Source organism: Tasmannia lanceolata, unplaced genomic scaffold (genome assembly GCF_043159265.1).
Source record: "Tasmannia lanceolata isolate RefF3 unplaced genomic scaffold, GAP_Taslan_0.1 ptg000037l, whole genome shotgun sequence".
Lineage (NCBI taxonomy): Eukaryota > Viridiplantae > Streptophyta > Magnoliopsida > Canellales > Winteraceae > Tasmannia > Tasmannia lanceolata.
Window position 1 is genome coordinate 163770 of NW_027518714.1, and position 26596 is coordinate 190365.

Here is a 26596-nt window from a genome sequence, read left to right on the forward strand (position 1 = left end):
CCTTCGGAGTTGCACTCCATGACTTCTCCATGGCCGTTTTCAGTATGGGGAATTGACATAATTGGGAAGGTTCATCCAAAGTCTTCGAGCGGGCATGAATACATTTTGGTCGCAATTGATTACTTTACGAAATGGATTGAAGCCGCTTCGTATGCTTCCATTACTTCGAATACAGTTGCAAAGTTCATCCGCGCAAACATTATTTGCAGATATGGGGTACCTCATGAGTTAATCTCAGATAATGGTTCTCACTTCAAGAAGGAAGTAGCGCACTTGTGTGTAGAGTTTAAAATAAAGCATCACAAGTCGTCTCCTTATAGGCCGCAGACGAATGGAGCCGTTGAAGCAGCAAACAAGAATATCAAGGTAATCATCAGTAAGATGACGGAGACTTACAAAGACTGGTCAAACAAGCTTCCTTATGCTTTGTGGGCTTACAGGACGTCGATCAGATCTTCTACAGGTGTCACTCCGTATTCTTTAGTGTATGGAATGGAAGCAGTTTTGCCTGTTGAACTTAGAATTCCATCTCTAAGAGTGATGATAGAGGCAAGCTTGCCGGAATCTGAATGGGCGAAGGCCAGGCATCAGGAACTGCAGATGATAGATGAGAAGAGGCTACGAGCTCTGTATCATATCCAGGGGTATCAAAGGCGGATTGAAAGGGCGTTCAATAAGAAGGTTCGTGTCCGAGATTTGAAACCAGGGGATCTTGTCTTGAAGTCCTATAGGGCACCGGTATTTGATCCGAGAGGGAAGTTTCGTCCAAATTGGTCTGGTCCTTATATTGTCGATGAAGTCCTGCCGGGAAAAGCTGTAAGACTCCTCAATGAAAATGGAGAAAAATTAACAGAACCTACAAACCTGGATCAGTTAAAGAAATATTACACCTAAAAACACTAGAAGGCCATCTTTGGACGACTTGAGCTTTTTAAGCCAATAGCCCAGATTTCAAAAATGAAAACCGTTTTTGCTAAACTCCTTTGAGCCAAAAGCAAAACCTCCTTATCAAACTTAACCAGGGGCATCTTTTATGACTTTCGTCATAAAAGATATTAACCTCGAACTACGCGGGACCTGATTCCCATTTTCTTTGGGGATACGTAGGCAGTCTGGATAGTCCAGATTCGGTCTAATTGCTCAAAACTTACCAAATGTTATCATGTTTGAACCCGAGCCTACCTAAAAGTCCTTCTGGTGTTATTAGCCCAGGTTCGCAAAAAAAAAAGGGAAAGAATGATGGAGTCTTGGACCCGCTAGACTGAAAACCCGCAAGGGCGTTCTAGGCAAAAGTTAGGGTCATTCACCCGCTAAGTTGAAAACCCGAAAGGGCGGCTTAGGCAAAAATCAGGGTGCTGAGCCTGCTGGATGGAAAAAGCTGCAAGGGCAGACAGTCCAGGCAAAAATTAAGGCTGCGGTCCGCTGAATCGAAACCCTAAAAGGGGCAATTCAGTATGGCAGGGATTTCACGAAGGATGGCTTTTGAAAGCCGATTGTGCTTCCGTTTTGGGCATTACTTCAGAGTCTGAGTAAGCGCCAGCATAATTTCTTCCGATACTTCTTCAATTTAAAGTGGTTAAAACTAAGTAATCCAAAGGAGGTAATAACCATGACTGAAATACCGAAAAGAGGAATGAAACACTTTTAGATGCGGTATTCAAAAGATCCTAAGAGCGGTAGACTGTTACCACCTTAAACATTTATCAAATTAAGAAGCAGATTCAGTCTCTTTTAGAGTCTATGTTGTGCATTTATCAAAGTTTTCGTCTGTCATCTGTCAAAGTCTCGTTTATCGTGTGTCAGAATCTTTCATTGTCAGGTCAAAGTCAGGTCTTTAAGGTCAAGTTTAGCCTTTACTTCTCTTGAGGCTGGGGCGATAAACTTTAAAAGCAAGAAGTTGCATCTCCTGCGGACAGAGCCGAACAGAGCAGAGTTCAGAAGGGGCAATTTTTCAAGTTTATTCGGAATGTTATCACGAAGTGCAGGAGGAAGAATGCTTTGAGCAGAACCCTTTTTCCTGTATTTGTAAAAGCTTTGTAGCCTCAAGTATTTCTTTGAAATGAAAGCCTTCAGTTGAACCCTTGCGTTTGGCTCTCTTATGAATCTTGTAATGGAAATAAAATCATACTAGGGGCATCTTTTATGACTTGGTTTCCCAAGTCATAAAAGACGTCGAACAAAACTTTAGGGTTGAGATGGCTATTCTTGTCAAATAAAGATAAGAGAAGCTCGAACATCCCTTTTCGAGCTAGGCTCCTTGATCAGTTTCTTCAGAAAAATCCAATCCTCGTTGGAATTTAAAATTGAGTTTTGCATTTTTTTTTCAAAATATAGGCAGAGTTTTGGTTTATTTGTTTAAAGGGGCCAATGCCCGCGAGATTTCGTCAAATGCCTTTGAGTTATACCTGTGGTAAAGGTTATGATTTCTAGATCTATTCCAGTTGGGCTATGTTTTAACTATCTTTCCTCCTCTCTAACCTCTAGGAGGTTACGTTAGGAACGACCTGACCGTCATTTTCAGAATAAAAAGCTCGAGATCTCATCACCCCATCCGGTATTGAAAATTTGAGTCTTCTCAAATATTCTCTACCCGTCTTGTATTCCGGTATTGAAAGTTTGAGTCTTCTCAAACATTCTTTACCCGTTTTGAAATCCGGTATTGAAAATTTGAGTCTTCTCAAATATTCTCTACCCGTCTTGTATTCCGGTATTGAAAGTTTGAGTCTTCTCAAACATTCTTTACCCGTTTTGAAATCCGGTATTGAAAATTTGAGTCTTCTCAAATATTCTCTACCCGTCTTGTATTCCGGTATTGAAAGTTTGAGTCTTCTCAAACATTCTTTACCCGTTTTGAAATCCGGTATTGATAGTTCGAGTCTTCTCAAACACTCTCTACCCGTTTTGTATCCGGTATTGAAAGTTTGAGTCTTCTCAAACATTCTCTACCCGTTTTGTAATCCGGTATCGAAAATTTGAGTCTTCTCAAATAATCTTTACCCGTTTCGAATGATCTGGCTCTCGATTCCAGGATAAAAACTCGATGTATCCGGTATTGATAGTTTGAGTCTTCTCAAACATTCTTTACCCGTTTTGTATCCGGTATTGATAGTTCGAGTCTTCTCAAACACTCTCTACCCGTTTTGTATCCGGTATTGAAAGTTTGAGTCTTCTCAAACATTCTCTACCCGTTTTGTAATCCGGTATCGAAAATTTGAGTCTTCTCAAATAATCTTTACCCGTTTCGAATGATCTGGCTCTCGATTCCAGGATAAAAACTCGATGTATCCGGTATTGATAGTTTGAGTCTTCTCAAACATTCTTTACCCGTTTTGTATCCGGTATTGATAGTTCGAGTCTTCTCAAACACTCTCTACCCGTTTTGTATCCGGTATTGAAAGTTTGAGTCTTCTCAAACATTCTCTACCCGTTTTGTAATCCGGTATCGAAAATTTGAGTCTTCTCAAATAATCTTTACCCGTTTCGAATGATCTGGCTCTCGATTCCAGGATAAAAACTCGATGTATCCGGTATTGATAGTTTGAGTTTCCTCAAAATACTTCTTTACCCGTCTTGGTAATTTCATAATCCGGTTTTGAGTCTTCTCAAGTATTCTTTACTCGTTTTAGCACTCGATAATTAGCCAAGTGATTCTTGGGTTAAATTGTCAATCAAAATCTTCATTCTTCTATGCAAGCACCGAGTTAAGAGTCGGTGAGAGGTTATCTCCCTTTTGTTTTCAGTCTTTGAGTCTCGTAGTGTTATTTTGTTGTTTCACCCTTGTGAATATCATTTTAAAATCAAAACCCAAAAATTTGCTTTTTCTTATTTTCGGGCCGGCCAAAATGTGTTGTCTTGTCAGCTTTGCCATTCGTGTGACAAGCACACTCTGCCAAAGAGGGGCATCTGTAGACACCCCATTTTGACCGTGCCCTGCACCTCCTTGTTTTGTGCATAACCTTTTCAAATCAGTGTGTGTGGACCCCAAATTACGCCCTAGGCTAGCTTAGGGTCCCACCAAGGTCCCTGTAAAATTTCATCGCGATCCGAGCCCCTTTGCCTAGCAAACGAGCTAAGGCAGTGTCGTGGGGCAAGTTCAGAAGAGTGGCGATTTAGCCAGAAAAGGGGTTGTGCTGGAATCTCAAAAACCAGTTCAAATTAGCCATGGCGGGCTGTCCGGGGAGATATAGGGGTATGCAGATTAGTGTACAACTTAATTGAGGGGTGTATTATCCTGAACCAGGGCAATTTCGTAATTTGCGAAGATGCTTTTCTTCCTCTCCAAGTCACCATTAAGCCCTAAGCTAGGTTAGTGAGTGATTAGGACTAGGATTAGTTAGAGGGAATCTTAGTTGGTTATGTTTCTTTTGATCTCAGCCATTGAGTGAAAAGGTGATTTTAACGGTTGAGATCATTTTTCAAAGAAGATATTTTTTTGCAAATTTTTTCCCCCTGTTTTCTGCTTGGGCCGCCTCTTGCGGAATAATAGTTGTCTTAATTTTGCCAAGGGGGGTGTCCTGGAAGGTTTGGGGATATCAAATATATCATTTCTCGTTTTCTTCTTGGGCACCCCCTGCCAGTTAAAAAGTTGTTAAAAATTACACTAGAGGTGGTTGTCCAAGTAGAAAAGGGGTGTGTTTAATTACATCTTTTCTTTTGTATAAAAAAAAAAAAGCATCGAAGCAAATGGAAAGAGCTCATTTTCGTAGAGAACAGAGAGAGGGAAGAGCAAAAGCAGGGAGAAGAGAAGAGAAATCCCTAAAATCCAAACCCATTAACCCATCTCTCCATCTTCGCCGATCATCTCCGCCATCACCTCCATCTCCTCCGGCCGCCATCACCCTTACCGGATTCTCCTCCACCTCCTTGAACCTCTTTGAACCCAAAACCCACTTCGTCTTCTCCGGCCAGCCCATTCCCGCCGGCAGATCCCATCTCCCACCTCCATATCCATTAAATCCAACCCACCCCTAGCATCAACCCAAACCCACCTCAACCATCCCCACCTCTTTTATCCCTCTTCCATCTTGCTGCAAACCCATCTCAAAGCCCATTCTCGCCGGCCAACCCACCTTGAAACCCATCTTCATCTTCTTCAACCTCCATTGAAACCCTTCTCCACCATCTAGCTCCCCCACAGCCACCGAAACCCACTACCAAATCTTCTTTTTTTCTTTCGATCACTCTTCAGCCACCTCTACCATTAACCCATCTTCTCCGACCGGATTGCCCGAATCCGGCGAGAAGCCACCTACCCCTAGTCTCTGTAAATCCCTCCCCATTTTCACCCAAACCCATTCACCACCCTCTGAGTTTATCCCCATTAATTCCGGCCACAAGTCACCGGAATCCGGTAACCCCATTGCCACCGGCCACCACAAGCCACCGGAATCTGAGCCGTCCCAATCACCACCCTCCTTCCATGCATGACCCTCCATTTTCTTCTCCAATCCAGCCACCAGTTTCACCTCCTCAAACCCCATCTTATTAGAACCCAATCCCCCATTTTCCTAAGTCAAAGCCCTCCTTCTTCCCCTCGGTGGTATTTCCCTTTATGGAATTTTGATCGGATCTGGCCGTCCACTTTGGATCCAATTGATCTTCACTGTGAGTGAGGGTGTTTGATCGAGAAGGGTTTCTTGGGCTGTGAGAGAAGGACCATCATGCAAACAGCGCAGTCGATGTCTTGTTCATCCGAAAATTCTGACAACGAAATTTAGGATCTAGAACCCATCTGCAGGTGACCCTCTTAATCTTCTCTTCTAATATAGGTTGAGGTGTTATGCAAATTCAATTGCCATTGTTGTCTTTATCTACTTTGTTGGATGTCAAGGTAGCTTTCTTTCATTTCAAAACCAGTTTTCATTGCTTTTTTTTTATTGGCTCCTTGAAGTTATTACTGGGAATTGCAATGACCATTGATTTAGTTGCTTTTCTCCCCTCATTTTTTTTTTGAAATGAGAAGGTAAGGCTGGTTCAATGCAACGATCAAAATAGAGTGGTGTTTTTCCTAGTTATATTACTCTTATGTTCCTGTGACCCAGAAAGGTTACTGGCAATTTGACATGGGAGACGTCCTAGTTGGTGATCAAGCAGCTGGATTCTGTGCAGAAGGTTGTTCGGCAATTGCAGATTCTGGAGCTTCTTTGATTGCAGGTCCTACAACTGTTATTACTGAAATCGATCATGCCGTTGGAGCTGCTGGAATTGTTAGCCGAGAGTGCAAAACTGTAGTGTCACAATATGGTGAACTGATAATGGAAATGTTTTTGAGTGAGGCAAATCCGAGAAAAATCTGTTCTCAGATTAGTTTGTGCGCTTTTAATGGAACCCAAAGTGTTAGTATTGGAATCGAGAGTGTTGTGAATAAGGGCGGTAAGGGCAAATCCGTTGGTGTGGGCGATCCAATGTGCTCTGCTTGTGAGATGACGGTTGTATGGTTTCAGAATCAGCTTAGGCAGAATAAGACACAGGATCTTATATTGAACTACATCAATGAGCTTTGCGACCGACTGCCTAATCCAATGGGAGAATCAGCTGTCGACTGCAGTGTTCTTTCTTCCCTGCCCGGTGTTTCTTTCACCATTGGGGGCAAAACATTTGACCTCACCCCAGAGCAGTACATCCTTAAAGTGGGCGAGGGACCTGCAACTCAGTGTATTAGTGGATTTACTGCTTTGGATGTACCGCCTCCCCGTGGTCCTATCTGGATCTTGGGTGATGTCTTCATGGGAGTCTATCACACCGTGTTCGATTACGACAACCTCTTGGGCCAACCCTTGGCCTTCATGTACAGGTGTGTACGTGTACATCCTTGTACCCGTTTGGGTTTATATGTTTGAAAATTTGTGTATCCTCCATCAATCTATTCTCTTGTCTAAATTGTCTTGAAATACCTGAAATCTGTCCTAATGTGAACCCTTGGTTCAGCCACTGTTAGCACAAATCTGTCCCGTAGTTTAGCTCCGGTTTTATGCATTCTTAAGCCCATTTCTTAAGGGGGACTTGCTCAGTCCAAGTAGCATCCCCCCTCCTTTGTATAGTAGACTTGCCTAGTCTTTTAGACGCCTTTTAGGTATTAGAACCCTATTCTATCATCGTGAAGGGCAATGATAAGGTTACTTGGAGCCCGTCTTTATGTTTTGTGGCTCACCGCTTCGCACTTGGATCTGCACAAGTTGATGTCCCATGTATGCACTGAAATTTTTAATAAATTGGAATTATCATAATCTTTTGATTTTTTTTTTCTTTTTATATTCTTCTCTTGTACTAATCTTTGAGTTAGGTTTTGAAGATGATAATAAATGGACTGCTCAGGTGAGACTCTCTTGAAGTTCATAAACTTGTCTTTTATTTAAATAAATTGTTTTAGGAAAGAAGGAGATCAGATGACTACTCTATTCGATATTATCGACATGAGTACTGTCTGATCTCAAGGCGGGCTTAGAAATATTATCCTGTGTATTTGTGATATCAGATGATTACTTTAGCATCATCTGATTTCACCCCCATATTGGGGCAGTGGTACTTGTGGTTGGGCATAGAAGTGTTTAATGTTGTTTCTTGCTTTATTAGGCTATCCAGCGGCTGGTCTGGACTAATTAATGTTGTTTACCATTTTATGGTTCATATTCTTACAGATTGTGCACTCTTTAGTTGTAAATCATACTTTGCGGATATTTGTTTTGTTTTTATAATAATTGATTGAAAATTTGAGATTATTTGGTAGCCTTTTCTTCTCTCTTTGATAGACTAACAAAGTCTTATAGATTTCTGTTAATTTTCTTTAGATACTAGAATCCCCTCTCATTGCGAGGGCGATGAAGGCGCTAGCCCAAGCCCATCCTTAGGGGACTTGCTCAGTCCAAGTAGCATACCTCTCCTTTGTATATAGGAGACTTGCCCAGTCTCATTCTCTTGCTAAACCTCCTCTTTGTGCGTCGTTTGGTTTTGGGAGAACACCCTACTCGGCTTGGCAGCATACCCCTACCCTTATGGGTATTGGGTTGCACATTTGTTGCACCCTGGGACTAGGTAGCTGTCCGGCCCGGCTGGGTGTTTCACCTTTGCCAACTATGCACAGGGTCTTTTATTCCTTTTTACTTGTGAGCTTCTCCTTATTCGATAGTCCATTCGCATAGGAGTCAGCCCTGATTAGAGAGTCTTTGACTCATTCATCCTTTGTAGTGTTATTAGAGTCTCTGACTCATTTGTACTTCCTCCCTAGTGTTATTAGTTAGGAGTTTTTCCATTAGAGACTAACTCAGTCATATAAGAGCCTTCCCTGCTTAGGATCTTAGATTGTTTTCTCTGTTCTTGGGGCACTATCTTTCTTGTTGTGGTTTGTCTCTTTGAGACGCCAGTTTCTTGTTGTGATTCGTCTCTTTGAGACCTTTGTTGCTTGTTTGGGGTTTCCCCTTTTTGCTTTAAGGCTTTGCCTTAGTTCATGGTATTACTTGCGTGTTCCCTTTAAGATTGAAAACATTTAAAGGTCTTGAGCATTGGAAAAGCTTTAAAATCCAAAAACATTAGAAATTTAAATCTCAAAAACATTTGAAAACTTTAAAAATATCAAAAACATTTGAAAATATAAAAAAATCCTAAAAAAAAAAAATCTGAAGTGTTAGTGTTTCTTTTAGAAGCGTAGTTTGAGAGTTCGTTTCGAACTACGTTGGCTTGATCCTCTTCCACGAGGTACGTAGTGCAGCTTGAGATTCTTATCTCAAATCCAGCCAAACTTTGTATATAAATCTTTTAACCCTTAAAAAAAAATATAAATCTTCCAAAATATTATTTTTCGAAAAGATCTTCCTCTAGAGTTAGGACTTTGTCCTAGATAGAGAGTTTTAGAGTTAGGAGTTTGTCTTGTGTTGTGTGGTTTGTTTGTGTTTGTGTTAGAGTTAGGGGTTTGTTACGCCTCCGTCCGGTCAGTTGGCGATTCACATCGCCGACTGATTACTAGGTCTTGGATACGTTAGCGAACCTATTGTTTTCCTTAGGAAGTACAGCCTAGTTACACATAGGTTGTAGGAACCACCTGCATTAGCTTAGGGCTAACCTGCATTTAGTTAGGGCATATAGGGTGTCCTAAAATCTACAATTCACTGGAATTTAAATAATCGTTCAAGAAGCTTTAATAATTAGTCCGGTCTTTTAGATCGAGTCTAAGATAGAGGTCAGGTGTCTTAGGCATCCTAGCTTAGGATACGCGAAGAACTACGTTGCCTTGATTCTCGTGGAGGCGGGGATACGTAGGCTTCTTTGGATGAACATCAGACCATCCGAGGACTCGGGCTAATCATTTAGAGTCTTAGGATTTGTTGTGTAATTATTGTATTTCTTTTGATGTGTTTTCTTACTTTCTTGTGCAGAACTATACCTTTAGCTGTAGCATGCATGTGTTCGTCCACCAGAACTTAGACACCAGTTAGGTATGTCACTCATAACCTAGCAATCATTAGGCAACACATCTTTTATTTTATTTTGTGTGCTTATTATTTGTATTCTCAGGAAATGCATGCTTAGGTAGACGACTCCTGAGGATTGTCCCCATTTCACATGATTTTCGCCTAAAACTCTTCAAGGTTAATAATAAATGGCATAAGAGACCAAGTGTTCGCACTCGGGCGAATTGGGGGCGCTCTTCGGACCTTCTCCATTCGTCATCAGGCACGGACCTTTCGTATCTCTGGTTATCCATTGCAAACAGAGCATTTGTTTTGGTTCCATGGCGTGTCCATGGATGGCGACTCTGAGTTATTTCTAGATATATCTTGGTTTCGAGCCCTGACTCCGGATCAGGATGTGTCTCTTTCTTTTTATATCGCCACTCATGCTATGCTGTGAGGGTGGCATCCGTTTCGAGAGTTCCCTGGTAGAGCTTTCTTCCATTGTGGAGATCTTTGAGGACGCCAGGAGGGATCTCGCGTCCCTCGGCACGCCATCCTCTCGGATCGGGGTCCACACCAGGTCTTAGAAGACCTGATATATTCCACTCTAGTGGGATCCATCTAGGCAAGTAACAGATTATCTGCAACCCCGCCCATAAACCCACCTACTTTTACATTGACATAACTAGGGAAGAGGGCTGAAAGAGAGTGTCCATGGTCAGGTCGATGATGACATAAAGATACCATAATCCACTCACTGACGATACAACAAAGCAAGGTGGGGGTTTGATTTTCCGGTGTCCTTTTCAACCAACGGCACATGAAAGAGGGCTGCCATTCAGGCATATTTGCCGACATATTCTCCTTCTTTTTTTGCACATGGTTATAAAGGGGTGAGGGTTTGGAGGAGAGGAGGGAGGAAGAAGATAAGCATTTCGAAGAAGGCAAGAAGATGAGCATTGGCAAAGCATCTTGAATAGGTTTTCTTTTTCCTTATTTTCTGGGAATGTTTTTTTCAAGAACAGAGAAATCATCATTAAGTGAGATCACCAAACCAAGGATTTCTAATATTACTGACAAAGTTTTTTCTGATTAAAAAAAATACCTACATCCAAACATGCCCAAAGGGTATTTTGATCTTTTTCTTAGTTGAAGTCAACTTACATCAAGATCCTTCAAATTCCCCGTGAAGGTTGTTTTTTGACATATTTCAGCTAACAACACATGGTTTTTTTTTTTTTTTATAATTTAAAATAAAAGGTGGAATTTTAATAAGGGCATTTTCAAAAGAAGTCTCCTACCTTACTATATTTGTAAAAAAGAGTTCTAGTTTGACAATCTGAAAATAGAGTCGTCAAGTTAGAGTGACTTTCACAAATTTCGCAAATCAGTTCATGAGATCAATTTGTGACTGCAGTACGCATGGTACATTTTTCGACACGTTGAAGAAAACCAAAATGTCCTTACATGTGAAAAGACGAAAAAGTTATATTGTAAAAAAAATAAAAATAATATCCATGACTGTCGATGATACTAGCTTTGAATGAAGGGTGAGGTAATATGATTTCTATAGGGAAGTGATATTTACGCTCCTTTTGATCGCCAAGGACACCCGGTGCCGGTGTAGGTGGCAATCAAACCCACTGGATTCTTCTGATATCAAGTACATTAGCTGTCCCCCCTGTCATTGATACCACGGTGGTGGGTGTCCCTAGTAATCAAAAGAGGCGTAAGTATCACTTCCCCTTCTATACATATTAGCTTTCTTATGCACGGGTGCAAAAAGATGGGCCCACGGCATCAAAACATGACGTGTAAAATGTGGGCCCCACCATCCACATGGCTTGGGTGGAGATCGTGGGACCTACACATCAAAACTTGAGGCAAAATGGTGGGCCCCACCCGATGCACTTGTTTGAATTGAGTCGGTGGGACCCACGCTATCAACACATATGAGTGATTATCATGGGTAATCTGATCTTTTAGAAGGCAGTTTTTTTTTTTTTTTTTTTTTTTTTTCACATATAAGGACAATTTTGGTCTTTTGTGACTGAAAAGAAATCTAGCATGGGTATTTTGGTCACAAATTAAACTGACGGCATGACTGATTTGCAAAATTCTCTGAAACGTGATAACTCTATTTTTGCAAATACAGCAAAGTAGAGGACATGACAATTGACAAACGTGGTCTTATGAAAGATACCGAGTGAGTCGCGGAGTCTCTCTCTCTCTCGTGCTTATAAAGGGTCGGGAGTCTTATCGGTGGAAGAGTAGAAGATCGTTGGCTTTACGGGTTCTTTCCCTGTAGGAGTGGTGGCCATGGCGTCCGATCTGGAGAAAAGGGCGAAGGAGGCATTCGTGGACGATAACTTCGAACTGGCCGTAGATCTTTACTCGCAGGCTCTCGACATGGATCCCAGGAACGCCTACCTCTTCGCTGACCGTGCCCAGGCTAACATCAAGCTTAACAACTTCACCGGTAACCTATTTTATATTTATTTATTTCCAGATAGATGCCAATAGACCAACAACAAAGGGTCTCGAATTGCTTTTTGGTCTCGCTGCCCTAATATTTTAGTTTTACTTTTATCATGGATGCAACTTCTTACGAGTTCCGATTTCAAGTGGTAAATTCGATTTATCTACTGCGGTGATCATTGGCTCTGCCCTTCTTATTGTATTCTCTCATGGAAACCGTGTGCTGCCACAGTTTACCCTGAATTCATTTATTTCTAATTTTCTTACTTTCATGCCCGGCACTAGAACCAGAGCCAAGTGCAGATGCACTTTTAGGTTGAAACTTTTTTCTAAATTAATATTAACGTGCTGTGGCTGCGCCCACCAAAAAATCGTCATAATTACTTCCCCTCATCCATAATTTAGTAAACATGAGCGGGCGGTAGAAATTGCCATCCCCAATAGCGTTACCCTAGCCAATTACAGACTCCTTGTACCTCATCGTGAAACTAAATGATCTTTTGGTCCTTTATTTTAGGGCACTGTTGTGTATTTGTTCTCATTCTAGCTTTTCCTAAACTTCCATCTTAAAATTCCATCATTTGCATATGTTTCCTTATTTTTTCATGATTTTTCAGGATTTCCTCCCAAGTTTCCAACCGAGACCAAAGCTTTTTCCCTTTCGGTGGTCATCGAAACCGAAATCTAAATTTAAAACATTATGCTTAATTAGACATGAGTAATATTGCTGGTGTACGAATATTCCCCTGAAAGTCATTTAACCCAAATATCAGGCCTTCCATAGTGTTTGACAAGAGGCCTCTTTGCACATGTTAGTCTCTCGGTGGTGATCGATGTTCCTTATGGCTCCATTATGTGCACTATTTAGAAGAATCTGAAGCACATTTTTCTTTAAAAGGTAGATGGGCAATTGATGTTAATGATCTTGCAAAGAACAATTTTTGAATGCGATGATGATGTGATTATCTTGAATGAGCAGTTGTTTAGAGATGGGTTTATAATATGGGTGTTTGCTTCTAATATGCTAAAGGATCCTGTATGTCATCCTAATAGAAAGGGATGTCTCAAATATCAATTCAATAAGAGAAGAGACTGTGATACAAGATTATTTTGAACACAATCCTTGCCAATTAGTATTGTAAACAGGATTCACGAAGGAAATAGTGCTATGTTTGTGTGTTGAGAGTTCAGTTGATTGGACTGTACAAGAGCATTAAAACACTAAAACCAAAATGGTGTTCTCAAGACCCTGATTTATATGTCCTTAAACTTGTGATATAGCACGTAAATGGAAGATGAAGGGTTTTATATCAGATAGGCAATTGAGAGTTTCTAGAAAATGTGCAAAGAATGTGCATCTTATGGAAGCAGTTTATGGATTTTTTTATACCATTTTTTTGTTCTTGCTCACTGAGCTTGCCGTCATGAATCATATATGGGCATGGGCCATCTTTACCAATGTTTAAAATATCAATATTGGAGAGCAGCCTTAAAGCTTATCTATTGATATAGCTTAGTGATTTTGGTATGACTTCATAGGGTTGATTTTCAGATTTTCTCTATAGGGTATTTTGGTAAATTTCTTCATGTAGTGGCATTGATATATAAGCCACATGTTAGGGTTACGGTTTGGAGTTTTTACTTTGTGTTTCTTGGCCTGGAAGAAGAGAGTTTGTAACCATAGACCGAAATAGTGAAAATCTTCCTCCTGTGGACGTAGGCACTGCCGAACCACGTGAATCTTGTGTTTCTTGTATCGTTTCTTGACGTTTTTGTTGCACATCGTGTTCAATCCATATCCGAGAAGGTATTTCTCTGTTTTTCTACATGATGTGATATATAATCAAGGTTTTAAATTTTGGTTTTGGTTTCAGTCATTAGCGAAACATAAACATTTCTGTTTCGGTACGAAATTTCGACCGAAATCTTGTAAAATAAAAGAAACATTTTGGCACCAAATCATGGCCGAAATCTAGGTAAGATTCCTTACCACTGGTTTTTCTTTTTCTTTTTTGTTGTTTTTTTTAGAAATATCTTAAAGTAGTCTCGCCGTTCTTCTCTTTTCTGCGAGTGGAGTTGATTTTTGTTATGTTTTTGTTGAAATATCGACATTTCGACCAAAAAACTTCACTTTTTTTAATATGAAGTTGCATGTTTCGCATATTTTGACTGAAATTTCTGGTGAGATCTTGTGTTTTTTTCCCGAAATCAAGTAGCAGCCGAAATCAAAATATTTCAGCCGAAACAAAATATTTCAGCTGAAATTTAAAACCATGTATATAATATTATTTTTTGAAAACCAATAATTATAAATATTATTATTGCTGGTCTTTTTCCTTAGTGACCACGATATCTGAAATTAATTAATGAGAAAAAAGATTACAAATGCACATCAACGAGCAAGATCTGTCCAGAATACATCTGTAGACTAGAGACACTAGACGAAGCTAACTTATCATCTTATTCATTGTTGCTCCTTTGAATGTGCAAAAAGCCAATCTTGTGACCCCTAGTCATCTCATAAATATCATCAATATACCTCACAAGATGACACGTCCCAATGCAGTGCCTTTTTGTTCATGCTATCGTGCTGGAGGAATCACCCGCTGCAATCTTCCCTCCATCTTGATGATGGGGGCCATCCTTCACGAAAAACAAGAAAGGGCTAAATATGATGATGGGCCCATCGCTAGTACTTTAGTTTTTTTTTCTTCTGTTTGTAGGGATATTTCTGTCCTTTATTTTAGTAAGGGTATATGTTACTTTCTTTTTTCTTTTTTTTTGAATGGTAGTAAGGGTATATGTTTCTTTTAGGATTTTATTGTATTAGTTTTAATTTACTGTTCATGCTACTAATTAGATTACTATTCACAACATGTTTTGGTTTTTATTTTCATTGGGTTTTAAGTGGGAACCTACTAGAGTTAGGATTTTTAGTTAAAGGAGGTCCATCTGTCTTGTGTTTGAGTTGTGGAAAATCTCTAGAAGTCCTTTATTAATGTATATGGATGATATAAAGCCTTAGGGCTGCAACATGGTATGATACGATGTAAAACTGCAAGTTGGAGTGATTCTGGTGTAGGATTAATGGAGGAAGACTGATGCATTCACTAAGTTATGCAATTTCTTTCCAAACATCCTAAGGGATCTAATTATCAACTTCGACCGTGATTCCAATATCTGGATTGATTAATTTTAATCCTTGGATGTCGTGAACTTCTTTGTTTTTTGTGATTGTAATTTCTAAAGTTCTCCTTGATTATAGTGTTTTACTATAATTATCTTGAGGATCATCTTGAACAGTTCTGGTCTTGAATCTAAAGGCCGGATAGAGTTTATATCAACCATCAGATTTATATTTTGGCTTGATCTCAAGACTCAATGGTTAGATTTGATTGGTTCACTATGGCTTGTTAATCTTAAGTCTTAACTTAGATATGAGATTTAAGAGTAGATTAACCGTTATATCTGAATATTTTTTTTAGAAAGCTTGTTCAAGTGTTGATTAATTTGAATCGTTGGATATCGTGAACTCTTTTGTTTTCTGTGATTGTAATTTCTAAAGTTACCATTGATTACAGTGTTTTACTATAATAATTTGGAGGATCCTCTTGGACAGTTCTGATCTTGAATCTGACAGCCGGATTGACTTAATATCAACCATCGGATTTACAGATGGACCCGGTCTCCGGATTCAATGGTTAGATTTGATTGGTTTTCACTATGGATTGTTAATCTCAACTTAGATATGATATTTAAGAAGTCAATGAACAGTATATGTAAGAGTAGATTAAAGGTTTGATCTGAATATATTTTTATAATTTATTCAAACTGTAGATCAACTAGATCCAAGGTAATGTTCTATGTTATGTTCCTAGCCCTCAAGTCTTTCCTCACTGATTCTACCCAAGTTGTTTTCGATCTGCCCCTACCTCATTTTACTCCATCAACTTGCACGAGTCACTTCTTCTCATTGGAGCATCCAAAGGCCTACGTTGGATATGCCCAAACCATCTTAAGCGGTGCTCTCTCATCTTCTCCTCAATTGGTGCCACCCCCACCTTTTTACGGATGTCTTCATTTTTAATTCGATCTAACCTTGGGTGGCCGCACATCCATCTAAGCATTCACATCTCCGCTACACTCATCTTATGCACATGCTGCTTCTTGGTGGCCCAACATTCTGAGCCGTACAACATGGCTGGCCTCACAACTGTCTTATAAAACTTTCCCTTCAACTTGACAGGTATTTCATGATCGCACAGAACTCCTGAAGCATGCTTCCACTTCAACGAACTTGCTCTTATTCTGTGGTTAACATAATCTTCAATCTCTCCTTCCTTATGTAGGATTGAACCAAGATAGCGAAAGATATCCCTCTTAGGTACCTCCTGTCCAGTCATATCTACTACATCGTCGCCCCGCCTCCATACATTACTAAAGTTGCACTCCATGTACTTTGTCTTAGTTCTGCTTAGTCTCCATAACTCTAACTTAGCATTAACTCCTGCTTTGGTTTTGTCAATTAATACTATGTCATCTGCAAATAACATACACCACGGCACCTCGTCCTGGATAGCCTCCGTAAGTTCATCCATAACTAGAGTAAAAAGATAAGGGCTTAGAGCTGATCCTGGGTGCAATCCTATTGTAATTGGAAACCCACTAGACATGCCATCAGTAGTTCTGACACTAGTTACTGCTCCATCGTACATATCCTTAATCATACAACTATTTAGTAGGCACTTTTTTCCTTTCAAGGACCCATCACATAACACTCATGGGAACCCTATCACACGCTTTCTCCAAATCAATGAAAACCATATGAAGGTTCTTTTTTTTTCTAAATCTCTCCATGAACCGCCTAATCAAGAAGATAACTTCCATAGTCGATCGTCCAGGCATGAAGCCAAACTGATTCTCTTACTCCTTAGTCTCTTTTCTTAGTCTATGATCAATTACCCTCTCCCAAAGCTTCATGGTGTGACTCATTAGCTTAATTCCTTAGTAGTTGGTGCAACTCTGGATATCCCCTTTATTCTTATAAATAGGTACTAATATACTCTTCCTCCACTCATCAGGCATCTTCTTAGTCTTCATAATATTGTTAAATAATCTAGTTAACTAAACCAAACCTATATCACCAAAGTATCTCCAAGTCTTAATAGGAATACCGTTAACCTTAACTAATTTCATCTTTTTCATAGCTAATCTTACCTCTGATGTTCGGATTCTACGGACAAACCTCTGGTTTGTATCATCAAAAGTGTTATCAAGTTCCCCCATACTCGTTATAGGTTCTCCATTAAACGTTCTCCATTAAACAGCTTATCGAACTTACTTCTCCACCTCTCCTTAACCTTGTTTTCTTTTACTAAAAATCTTTGATTCTCGTCTTTGATGCATTTTTATGATTCAAGTCCCTGCTATTTCTGTCTCTTAGCAAGCTTATAAACATCTTTTTCACCCTCTTTCGTCTCTAACTTGTGATACAAGTACAAATCCTCGTAGGCCTTGCCTCTAGCTTCCCTTATTGCCTTCGTAGCTTCTTTTTTAGCCAATTTATACTTCTCAATGTTCTCATTTCTACACTTATGCAAACATTTATAACCTCCCTTTTAGACCTAATCGCCTTTTGGACCTCCTCATTACACCACCACGTATCCTTAGATGGCGGCCCGCTCCCTCTAGATTCTCCAAGTACCTCTCTAGCTACTTTCCTGATATAACCAGACATCTCATTCCAGATAATATTAGTTCCTTCGTCACGACTCCAGGGTCCTTCTTTAAGCAGTCTATCTTTAAACATATTTAGTTTTTCCCCTTTGTGATTCCATCACCTAGTCGTCAGATGTCTAACATCTCTATCTTTTCTCTTCCAACGTTTAATGCATATATCCAACACTACCAGCCTATGTTGTGTGACTAAACACTCACTGGGTATGACTTTAGAATCTTTACACTCAGCTCTGCCCTCTCTCCTAGTGAGGATAAAATCTATATGGCTGCAGTTGGTGCCACTTCTAAAGGTTATCGAGTGTGAATCCCGTTTCTTAAAAAAATATTTGTTGACATCAAATCATATGCCACTGCAAACTCCAAAATATCTTCTCCCGCCTTATTTCTATTATCAAAATCCAGTCCTCCATGAACCCTCTCAAAACCTCCACTAGTTCTTCCTACATGCTTGTTTGAATCTCCTCCTATAAATAACTTTTCTCCATGTGGTATTCGTTGGACTACTTCATCCATATCCTCTCAAAATTGCCTCTTGACCGAGTCGTTTAATCCTATTTGAGGGGCATACGGACTAATAACATTAATCATCTCTTCACCCAATATTAATTTAATTAGAATAATTCTATCACCCTTCCTTTTGACATCTATAAGCTCACTTTTTAGGCTCTTATCTATTATAATCCCTACACATATTTATTCCTCTCCTTCCCGGTATACCATTACTTGAAACCCATATTTTCTATTTTTCTAGATTTTTCTCCTACCCCTTTAGTCTCCTGAAGGCAAGCTATATTAACTCTCCTTCTACTTATCGTATCAACTAATTCTCTCAGCTTACCTGTTAGTGAACCTACGTTCCAACTGCCGAAACGAATCCTACTCTCTTGAACTAGCTTCCTTGCCCCCCACACCCGTCCAGTAAAGTGCGAGGACCCTTGCTCATTTCTCACCACACCCGGGCGCCGATGTGGCGTGTCACTAAGGGAGTGACGGCCCAAGACTAGCCTCATCACCCCTCGCACCCGCCCGTGAAGGTGCAAAGACTCTTGCTCATTTAACACTACATCCAGGCGCCGATGTAGCGCGTCGCTAAGAGAGTGACGCCCCCAACGAATTTTCTATAGGATTCATTTCATAGAAAAGTTGCAAAGTTTACAGCCGGCAGCCAACCTGACGCCTACGCTCTATCCTGGCTTAGGACAGGCTGTGAAAAACATAAGCGGAGTTGGGGTCGGTTAATGAATCCTTTCGAAATTTTTTATGAAGAAGGTCAAAGGATCTACCCGTCTCAAATTGAGTAAGTCTAATCCCGACACTAGTTGGGTTTGTCTACACGGATCATTTTCTTCCATTCTATCCTATCCAAGGTCATGCTCTCTGTTATGTTCGTAGCTATCAAGTCTTTCGTCAGTATTTCTACCCAAGTTGTTTTCGGTCTGCCCCTACCTCTTTTTACTCCATCAACTTGGCACGAGTCGCCTCTTCTCACCGGAGCATCCAAAGGCCTACGTTGGATATGTCCAAACCATCTCAAGTGGTGCTTTCTCATCTTCTCCTCAATTGGTGCCACCCCCACCTTTTTACGGATGTCTTCATTTTTAATTCGATCTAACCTTGTGTGATCGAACATCCATCTAAGCATTTGCATATCTGCTACACTCATCTTATGCACATGCTGCTTCTTGCTGGCCCAACATTCTGAGCCGTACAACATGGCTGGCCTCACAACTGTCTTATAAAACTTTCCCTTCAACTTGGTAGGTATTTTACGATCGCACAGAACTCCTGAAGCATGCTTCCTCTTCAACCAACCTGCTCTTATTCTGTGGTTAACATCCTCTTCAATCTCTCCTTCCTTATGAAAGATATCCCTCTTAGGTACCTCTTGTCCAGTCATATTTACAAGAACTAGGTTGCCTTTCATATTATTATTTGACTAATGATATTATGTTCATCTGAATAATGGAATTTTGTAAACAATAATGCAAAGTTGTCGCTTCTACCTCCAACCAGTTAGCATGGCCAATTGACGCAGAAGAAGAGTGAACAATACAGCCATCAATCATTGTCAGAAAAAACTCCACCGATACCCGCTGAACCGGGGTTGCCATGGGAGCAAATGTCAACATTCAACTTCCTTTATTTGGTGAAGGATATCACCACCTAGCCTTTGGGATTCTTCCCATCGAAGTGAATTTCCAATTTCTTAGAATCTGATCAGAAGAGTATCCCCAAAAATCTTTCTAGCCGTCGCCCAAACCACCACTTAAACTTAATCTTCCAAGCTATCCAAGCCATAGGGCACGCCTAGAAACAGGACTGTTGGTAGAGACACCATCTCTTGCCAATTTATCCGCCTCCGCATTTGCCAACCTCTTTACATGATTAAAAGAAATAGCTGCCATCCCTATTTAATCAGGGCTGATCAGGACTGTTAGTAGAGCTTTTAGAGCTTATATGTTAGAATATGATTTTTTCAGCAAGTTTGTTTAGGAGACAAGAAGTGGGACTTCTCTCTATATATTATAAGGCTCATAGCTATCGAATTTATGACTTGATGAATAAAGAGTGCAGTTTTGAAAATTGTTCCTATCAAGTGGTACATGTTTTGAATAGGGTGATTTATTCTTTAATAGTATATATTTTCTGAGGTGTTCGCATTATGAATATAATATTTCCTCAGGGGAGCTCAACCTATTTGGGCTAGTGCTTCTTTGGTTTTGGTTCTAGCATTTCCCGTCATACCACTTCAAGAAGTTTATTGAGGAAGCTTGACATGCTTGTATTCACTATGCAGAAGTTAAACCTATTTGCAGATTGCGCACCAGAAGATCTCTAACTTTAACTCAACTTTCTGTCGGTTGACCTTTTCATTATGGAATCATTTTCTAACTTCTATAATATATATCCAATTGCTTTGTTCATTTTCAGTTTATTCGATGTTGTTGCCTAGAGGAAATTTTGTGCAGGTTGCATATTAAGTATGTGTGCATTTTTTTCCTTAATTTTTTATTCTTTAATGGTTGCATTTTCATGTTTATTATAAATAACCGTTCAGACTGTAGTTAATATTGCGCTCTATGTTTTCCTATTAGCTGGACATTATTGCCTGCTTTCTGTTGGGGCTATTTCATTCGTAGATATATTTTACCTGAACCCTCTTGCGACACAGTTTTCTGCTTATTGAGGATTTACTATGATCATTTGTAAAATTTTCTCACTTTTTCCTTCTTGCATTTTTATTCTGTCATGGAATTGATAATAAATCTATGGAAATCTCATGGCAGAGGCAGTTGCTGATGCAAACAGAGCAATCGAGTTGGATCCTGCAATGTCTAAAGCCTATTTGCGCAAGGGGTGGGTATTTTATGGTCTTATGGTAGTAGTTGTCTCCCACAGATTTGATTTTTGAGTAGCTTTTTCATATCATTTTCTTGTCCCTTTTGTATTCTTTTAGAAGCTGATTAGGAACAGAAGCACTTGGACAAGTAGACATCTGAAAAGTCAAAATGCTGTTGCTGTTTTCTAGCTGCCATCACCTTTCCCGTTTTCAAGCATGGAAAAGAGATCCTATTGTCATGCATTTGATGCATTTATTTTTCTTTTTTTGGGTTTCCTACTGGTTCTTTAGTAAATTAATATGCATTAGAATTCCCTAAACTATCTTCTTGTTCATTGAAAAATTAATATACAGAACAATTGTCTTACCTGATCTATCTTGTAGACACGGTGGAGATCAGGGTAAATCCATCAGGAGCCAAAGAGTGGAATGTATGTGTATGTGATATATCTGCATCAGAACAATAATAATCTTCCCTATTACATTTTAAGTATGGGAGCTGATATATTCGCCCCTTTTCATTACTAGGGACACCCGCTTTCCATTCGTAACCCGATAAGAACTGTTTTTTTTTTTTTTTTTGAAAATTATGAAAATATTCGCATCTCCTATCTCTCTCATTTACCCAAATCAAAACGTTTTTTATTTCTCTCTCCGTTTCTTGCCAAAAATCCACTCCCAGTTGAAGCACGGATCTCTCTCTCTCTCTCTCTCTCTCTCTCTCTCATTACATTGTTTTCTTCTTCTTCCAGTTCCAAACTCTTATCTTCTCCATTTTATTTTACTACTTTCTCCTTTTCAACAGGACAAGGAGAGCCTGAGAATGCTTGACGAGTTTCATGATTAGTGGTTTCTGTAGGAAAGCAATCTCTTGGTATTTTGAAACACAGCGTATGAAAAAAGAGTTTCAAATATCAGATGAAAAAAGAGGCTAGAAATCTACAAGGTTTTAAATGTGGCTTTGGCCACTACCGTAACCGTATTTTTTTATTCGGTTTCGGTGGAAATTTCGGTGGAAATCTTTAACATTTCGGTAGAAATTTTGTAAATAAGGGTGAAAAATGAAATTTCGGGTAAATCATGTAAAAATCTGATTCTAATATAGTTTCGGTTTCGGTCCAAACCGAAATTTCAGATTTCAGTCGAAATTTAAAACTATGGAAATCAATCCGTAAACCCTTGTGCACATCCATTGTCCATGACAAAAAACCCTAATGCAGACCCATTTTTCATACGAAAAAACCCTAAAAAATTCGATGCGGCTGCAAGAGAGATGAAGTAGAGGGTCAGAAATTTGACGCGAGTCATAATCCAACGAGGATGCAGTCACAGAGAGACCAATGCTTAGAATGGAAATGGATTTTGGGAAGAGTCGTGAGGAAGCGAGAAAAATGAGAAGGGAGGATATTTTCGTAATTTGAAAACCCCACTTATTGCTTACTGCCTGCCTGCCTTAGCTGGTATTAAAAGTAAAAAAGAGTGTCCCTAGTAATGAAAAGGGGCGGATATATCAATTCAAGTCTTGGGGGTTCTAATTTATTCTGTAGAACAAATCTCTATTGAATTCATTTCTCTTGGTTATATGAGCATCTTGTCTCTGCATTTTTTTGATGGGTTTTCGTGCAATTAGCATTGTGCTCATATAATAAGAAAGTGATGCGTATTGCAGGCCCAATAAGTGGCATATTTGGCCCATTAGAGCTCTTAAGATTTTTATTTCCATGTCATTGAGTTTCTAGGATTTTTATTTTCAGGTTTTAGTTTTTAAGGATTTTATTTTCCGTGTTATTTTATTTCCAGCTTATTTTAATTGCCTATATATAGGCCTCTTGTATTAGGGTTTTTAGATTTTGATGATTAATTAATGAATTGAAAACAGAGATTCTCCCCTACCCCTCTTCTTCTTCCCTTTCTCTTCTTTTCATATTCTTCTCCTCTTACTCTTCTATTTCTCCCCTCTAATTTCTTGTTCTTTCTTCCAATCTCATCCCCTTCCCTACTTCTATTCTTCTCTTTCCCCCTCTACCCTCTACTTCTCCAACCTTTGGCCACATCAGAAAGTAGGTTCGTATCTCTTTTGCTCATTGAGGAATCTACTCAAAGATTACTTATGTATTTCATATTAAAAGCGTTGAGGAAATCCACGAGGCAAGTCCAATCCGATCGTGGACAAATTAACGGAAAAGTAAAAATAATAAATCAAGCCACAAGACTAACACCGAGATTTTACGTGGTTCGGCCAAGCCTACATCCATGGGCGAGAAACATGATTTTCCACTATGAGAAACAATATACAAGGATTACAATGGATTAAACCCAAAACCCACAAACCCGCAACCTTTTTCTTATCCTCTCAAACCCAAGACCATACAAGAGATAACCCTAGAGAAACCCACAAGAGAAAACCCAAGAGAAAACCCCAAGAAGAAAAACCTGAGACGAAACCCAAAAGATGAAACCCTCTCTCTTTCTCTGTCCTCTTTCTCTCTTTCTCTATCTCCAGACCTCACGCAAGAGAAAAGCCTCTCGTACGTTTTTTCTTTATACGAAAGATTCCAAAAAGCTAACAATAGCCATTTTCCTATTACCATTTCCCACCACAGAGAATGTGGCGTGGGAAACAAGGCAACTTTCCCAACAATCTCCACCTTGGCTTGTTTCCCAGCCACCTGAAGATTTTCTGTTGATGTTGCCACCAGTCCGCTGTCGCCGCAAACCACCATTGGCCTTCCGAAGTACCAGCTAATCACCATCGAATCATCTTGGTTCTGACTCATCCCGATTCGATCAACACGACCAATGCACATGTGTAGCTGCCTGTTGACTCACCTATTCAACTTTGGAGAGGGATCTCTATTCATCGTCCCCAACGCAGGTACTGTCACCTTCTCACCATCGTCTGCAACTTGGAAACTTGTCTTTACAACAACTGTGAAAGAGACCCTAAGCGTGCAAGCGCTATCACTCTGTTTCCAACTAGCCGTCGAGATCATAGGAACATTAGTCACCGTGTCCCCGACCAGATGATATAACCCACCACACTCTTCTCCTTTAATCAGAACCACACAACCGCATGTGATTTTCATGGCTCCACCTGCATCTGAAAACCTGCAAACCCTGGGGTCCAACTGGCAAGCGATACTGGATTCCTTCGCATCTTTGAGACTTACCCCTCACCACCCAAAGTACGACCCACTCCATCGAACATCTTGATCTTCACCGTTCCAACTTCCGTGACGTCACAAGCAGACCCGTCACCCTAGGACACTACACCTGCCCTTGTCTCCTGGAACGTATCAAAATATCCCCTCCTGGAGCATACATGAATAGAGCACCCCGAATCTAGAATCCACTTATCATGAGAAGTGTGATTACCCGAGGAGACTGTGAGAACGTCTCCAACCTCTTTGCTCCGCTCATCAGTTACCGCCACCACAATATTTGTAACACCATTGTACGCCGGTTAGCTCACTTCGGACAATCACGCTTGATGTGGCCATATTCCTTACAACAATAACATTACACGCCCTTTCCGTTGACCCTGGATCATGACCTGCCTTTTCTTGATGTCCTATTAGATGACCTTCCTCTTTGACTCCCACCATGAACAACCAGCACATGCTCTTGACTTTCGTCAAGACAATGCCTCTTCCGCATCTCATTCATTAAGAGCGACGCCGTGACTTCCTCCAACTTTACCGTATCCTTACCATACAATAAAGTCATCACCAGGTTGTCATACGAATCAGGAATCGAAATAAGAAGCAAAAGGGTTGTTGAACACTGCAAGCCTGTTGTGGAGCAAAAGAGCGTATCTTCAACTTTTCATCAACCTTGTGGAGCTAATCCACAAGCCCGTTGAACACCGCAATGTGTTCCAGAAGATCTACGCCTTCCCGCATCTTCAGCCCGTACAACTGCCGCTTCAAATACAATCGGTTGGCCAAGCTTTTGATATGTAAAAGCTTTTCCAACTTCTCTTATAATTTAGGCGCTTCATCTTCTTCCATAACGTTATACATAACGTTATTTGCCAGACATAGCCGAATCGTGGCGACCTCCTTCGACTCAATGTCTTCCCACTCGACATCCATCATCTTCTTCGTCTTCCTATCCTTTCCCTCCAATGCCTTGGCTAGGCCCTATTGAACTAGGATGTCCTTCACCCTCATCTGCCATAGGGTGAAACTGCCCTTTCCGTCAAACTTGTCAATGATGAATTGGGTAGAATTCGATTTTACCGCCATCTCAAATTACTTCTCATTTCTCGGTGTAGCGCTCCACCTCGAATGAGAATCTTTCTTGGACAATCTTTCCACTCCCAAAGATACGCTCTAACCATGATCTAACCACAACACCCACGATCACTCCACCCGACCTCGACGATTGCTCCAACCACAACTATGATACCACTTGTAGAAAATCTGCCTGGCAAATCCAATCCAATCATGCACAAATTAACGAAAAAGTAAAAATAATAAATCACATTCTTTCCCTTTTTCCAATAAGTCTGCTTAGAGTCTTGGCTACGATCACGAATAGAAGGGGAGACAAGGGGTCTCCTTGCCTAAGACTCTTTGTGGATTTGAAGAAACCTTTAGGTGAGCCGTTTATGGGAATAGAGAACAGTATAGACGATATACATTTTGCAATCCAAGATTTCCATCTTGTACCAAAGCCCATTGTGCTCATGAGATAGTCCAAACATTTACATCCCACCCTATCATAAGCCTTCTCCATATCAAGCTTGCACACAACACCGCTGTAGCCCATTTTTTAATAGTAATTCACTACTTCATTAGCAATTAGGGTGTGTTTGGATTGATGGAATCGGAATTAAGGAATCGGTGTTAGATTCTATCCCCACGATTCTTGTGTTTGGGTGATTTTACTCGGTGCAAAGGGAATGCCCAACCGGAATTTTAGGTGGAATCTTGGGTGGATTTTGAAACCGCCCTAGGTAGGTGGTACTCCGATTCCCAACACAAAAAAGACTCGATTTTGTTGACAAAATTAGGGAGAAAGAATCTCCATGATTTAAGGGAGGAAATCTCTCTCTCTCTCTTTCTCTCTCTCTCTCTCTCTCTCTCTCTCTCTCTCTCTATGGCAAATGCTTCGTCTCATACGTGAGACCCTAAACCTGTTATTTTTTTCTGAAAATGCTTCGTTAATGGGTAACCAAACACAAGAATTGGAATCCACATTCCCTTTACCATGGGAAATGAAATAGGAATGGAATTTGATTTCCATACCCATTCTTGATTCCTGGTATCCAGAATCTACCTTTCATTAACGAGGGCACTTTGACTTCCTGAAATGATTTGGGGCCGGGGGGGGGGGGGACCTTGACCTTTTCAACCTCTCCGCTAGAACCTTCGCAAGAACTTTGTACAAACAACAAACCAAACTGATAGGGCGGAATTCCGACACTTATGAAGCACCTTCACCTTTGGAATTAAGGTAATTAAAGTGGCCCTTGTTCCTCAATCCAACTCCAGACCATCATAAAATTCTTTGAAAAATTGCATCATATCTTCCTTCACATACTCCCAACAACTTTGAAAAAAGCAATGCAGAAACCGTCGGCCCAGGACGCAAGTCTGCTTTTGACGAATATAATTGATTATAGTAATCAACTATTTCCTTCGTTATC

General features: G+C 40.2%; 1 protein-coding gene and 1 pseudogene across 2 annotated transcripts in view; both read left to right on the forward strand.

The window, feature by feature from the left end:
- Window positions 1-492: 492 nt before the first annotated feature.
- LOC143860227 (aspartic proteinase A1 pseudogene) lies at window positions 493-11596 on the forward strand (annotated as a pseudogene).
- LOC143860772 (protein SGT1 homolog B-like) overlaps window positions 11545-26596 on the forward strand; it is a 50345-nt gene continuing 35293 nt past the window's right edge. Inside the window, exons 1-2 of one of the 2 annotated variants that reach the window (XM_077371587.1) lie at window positions 11545-11865; window positions 20897-20960. In XM_077371587.1, the coding sequence (XP_077227702.1) occupies window positions 11706-11865; window positions 20897-20960 (224 nt within the window). In that variant the 5' untranslated portion in view covers window positions 11545-11705. Of the gene's footprint in view, window positions 11866-20890; window positions 20961-26596 lie in introns of both variants that reach the window. The other variant, XM_077371586.1, reaches the window with a different exon arrangement.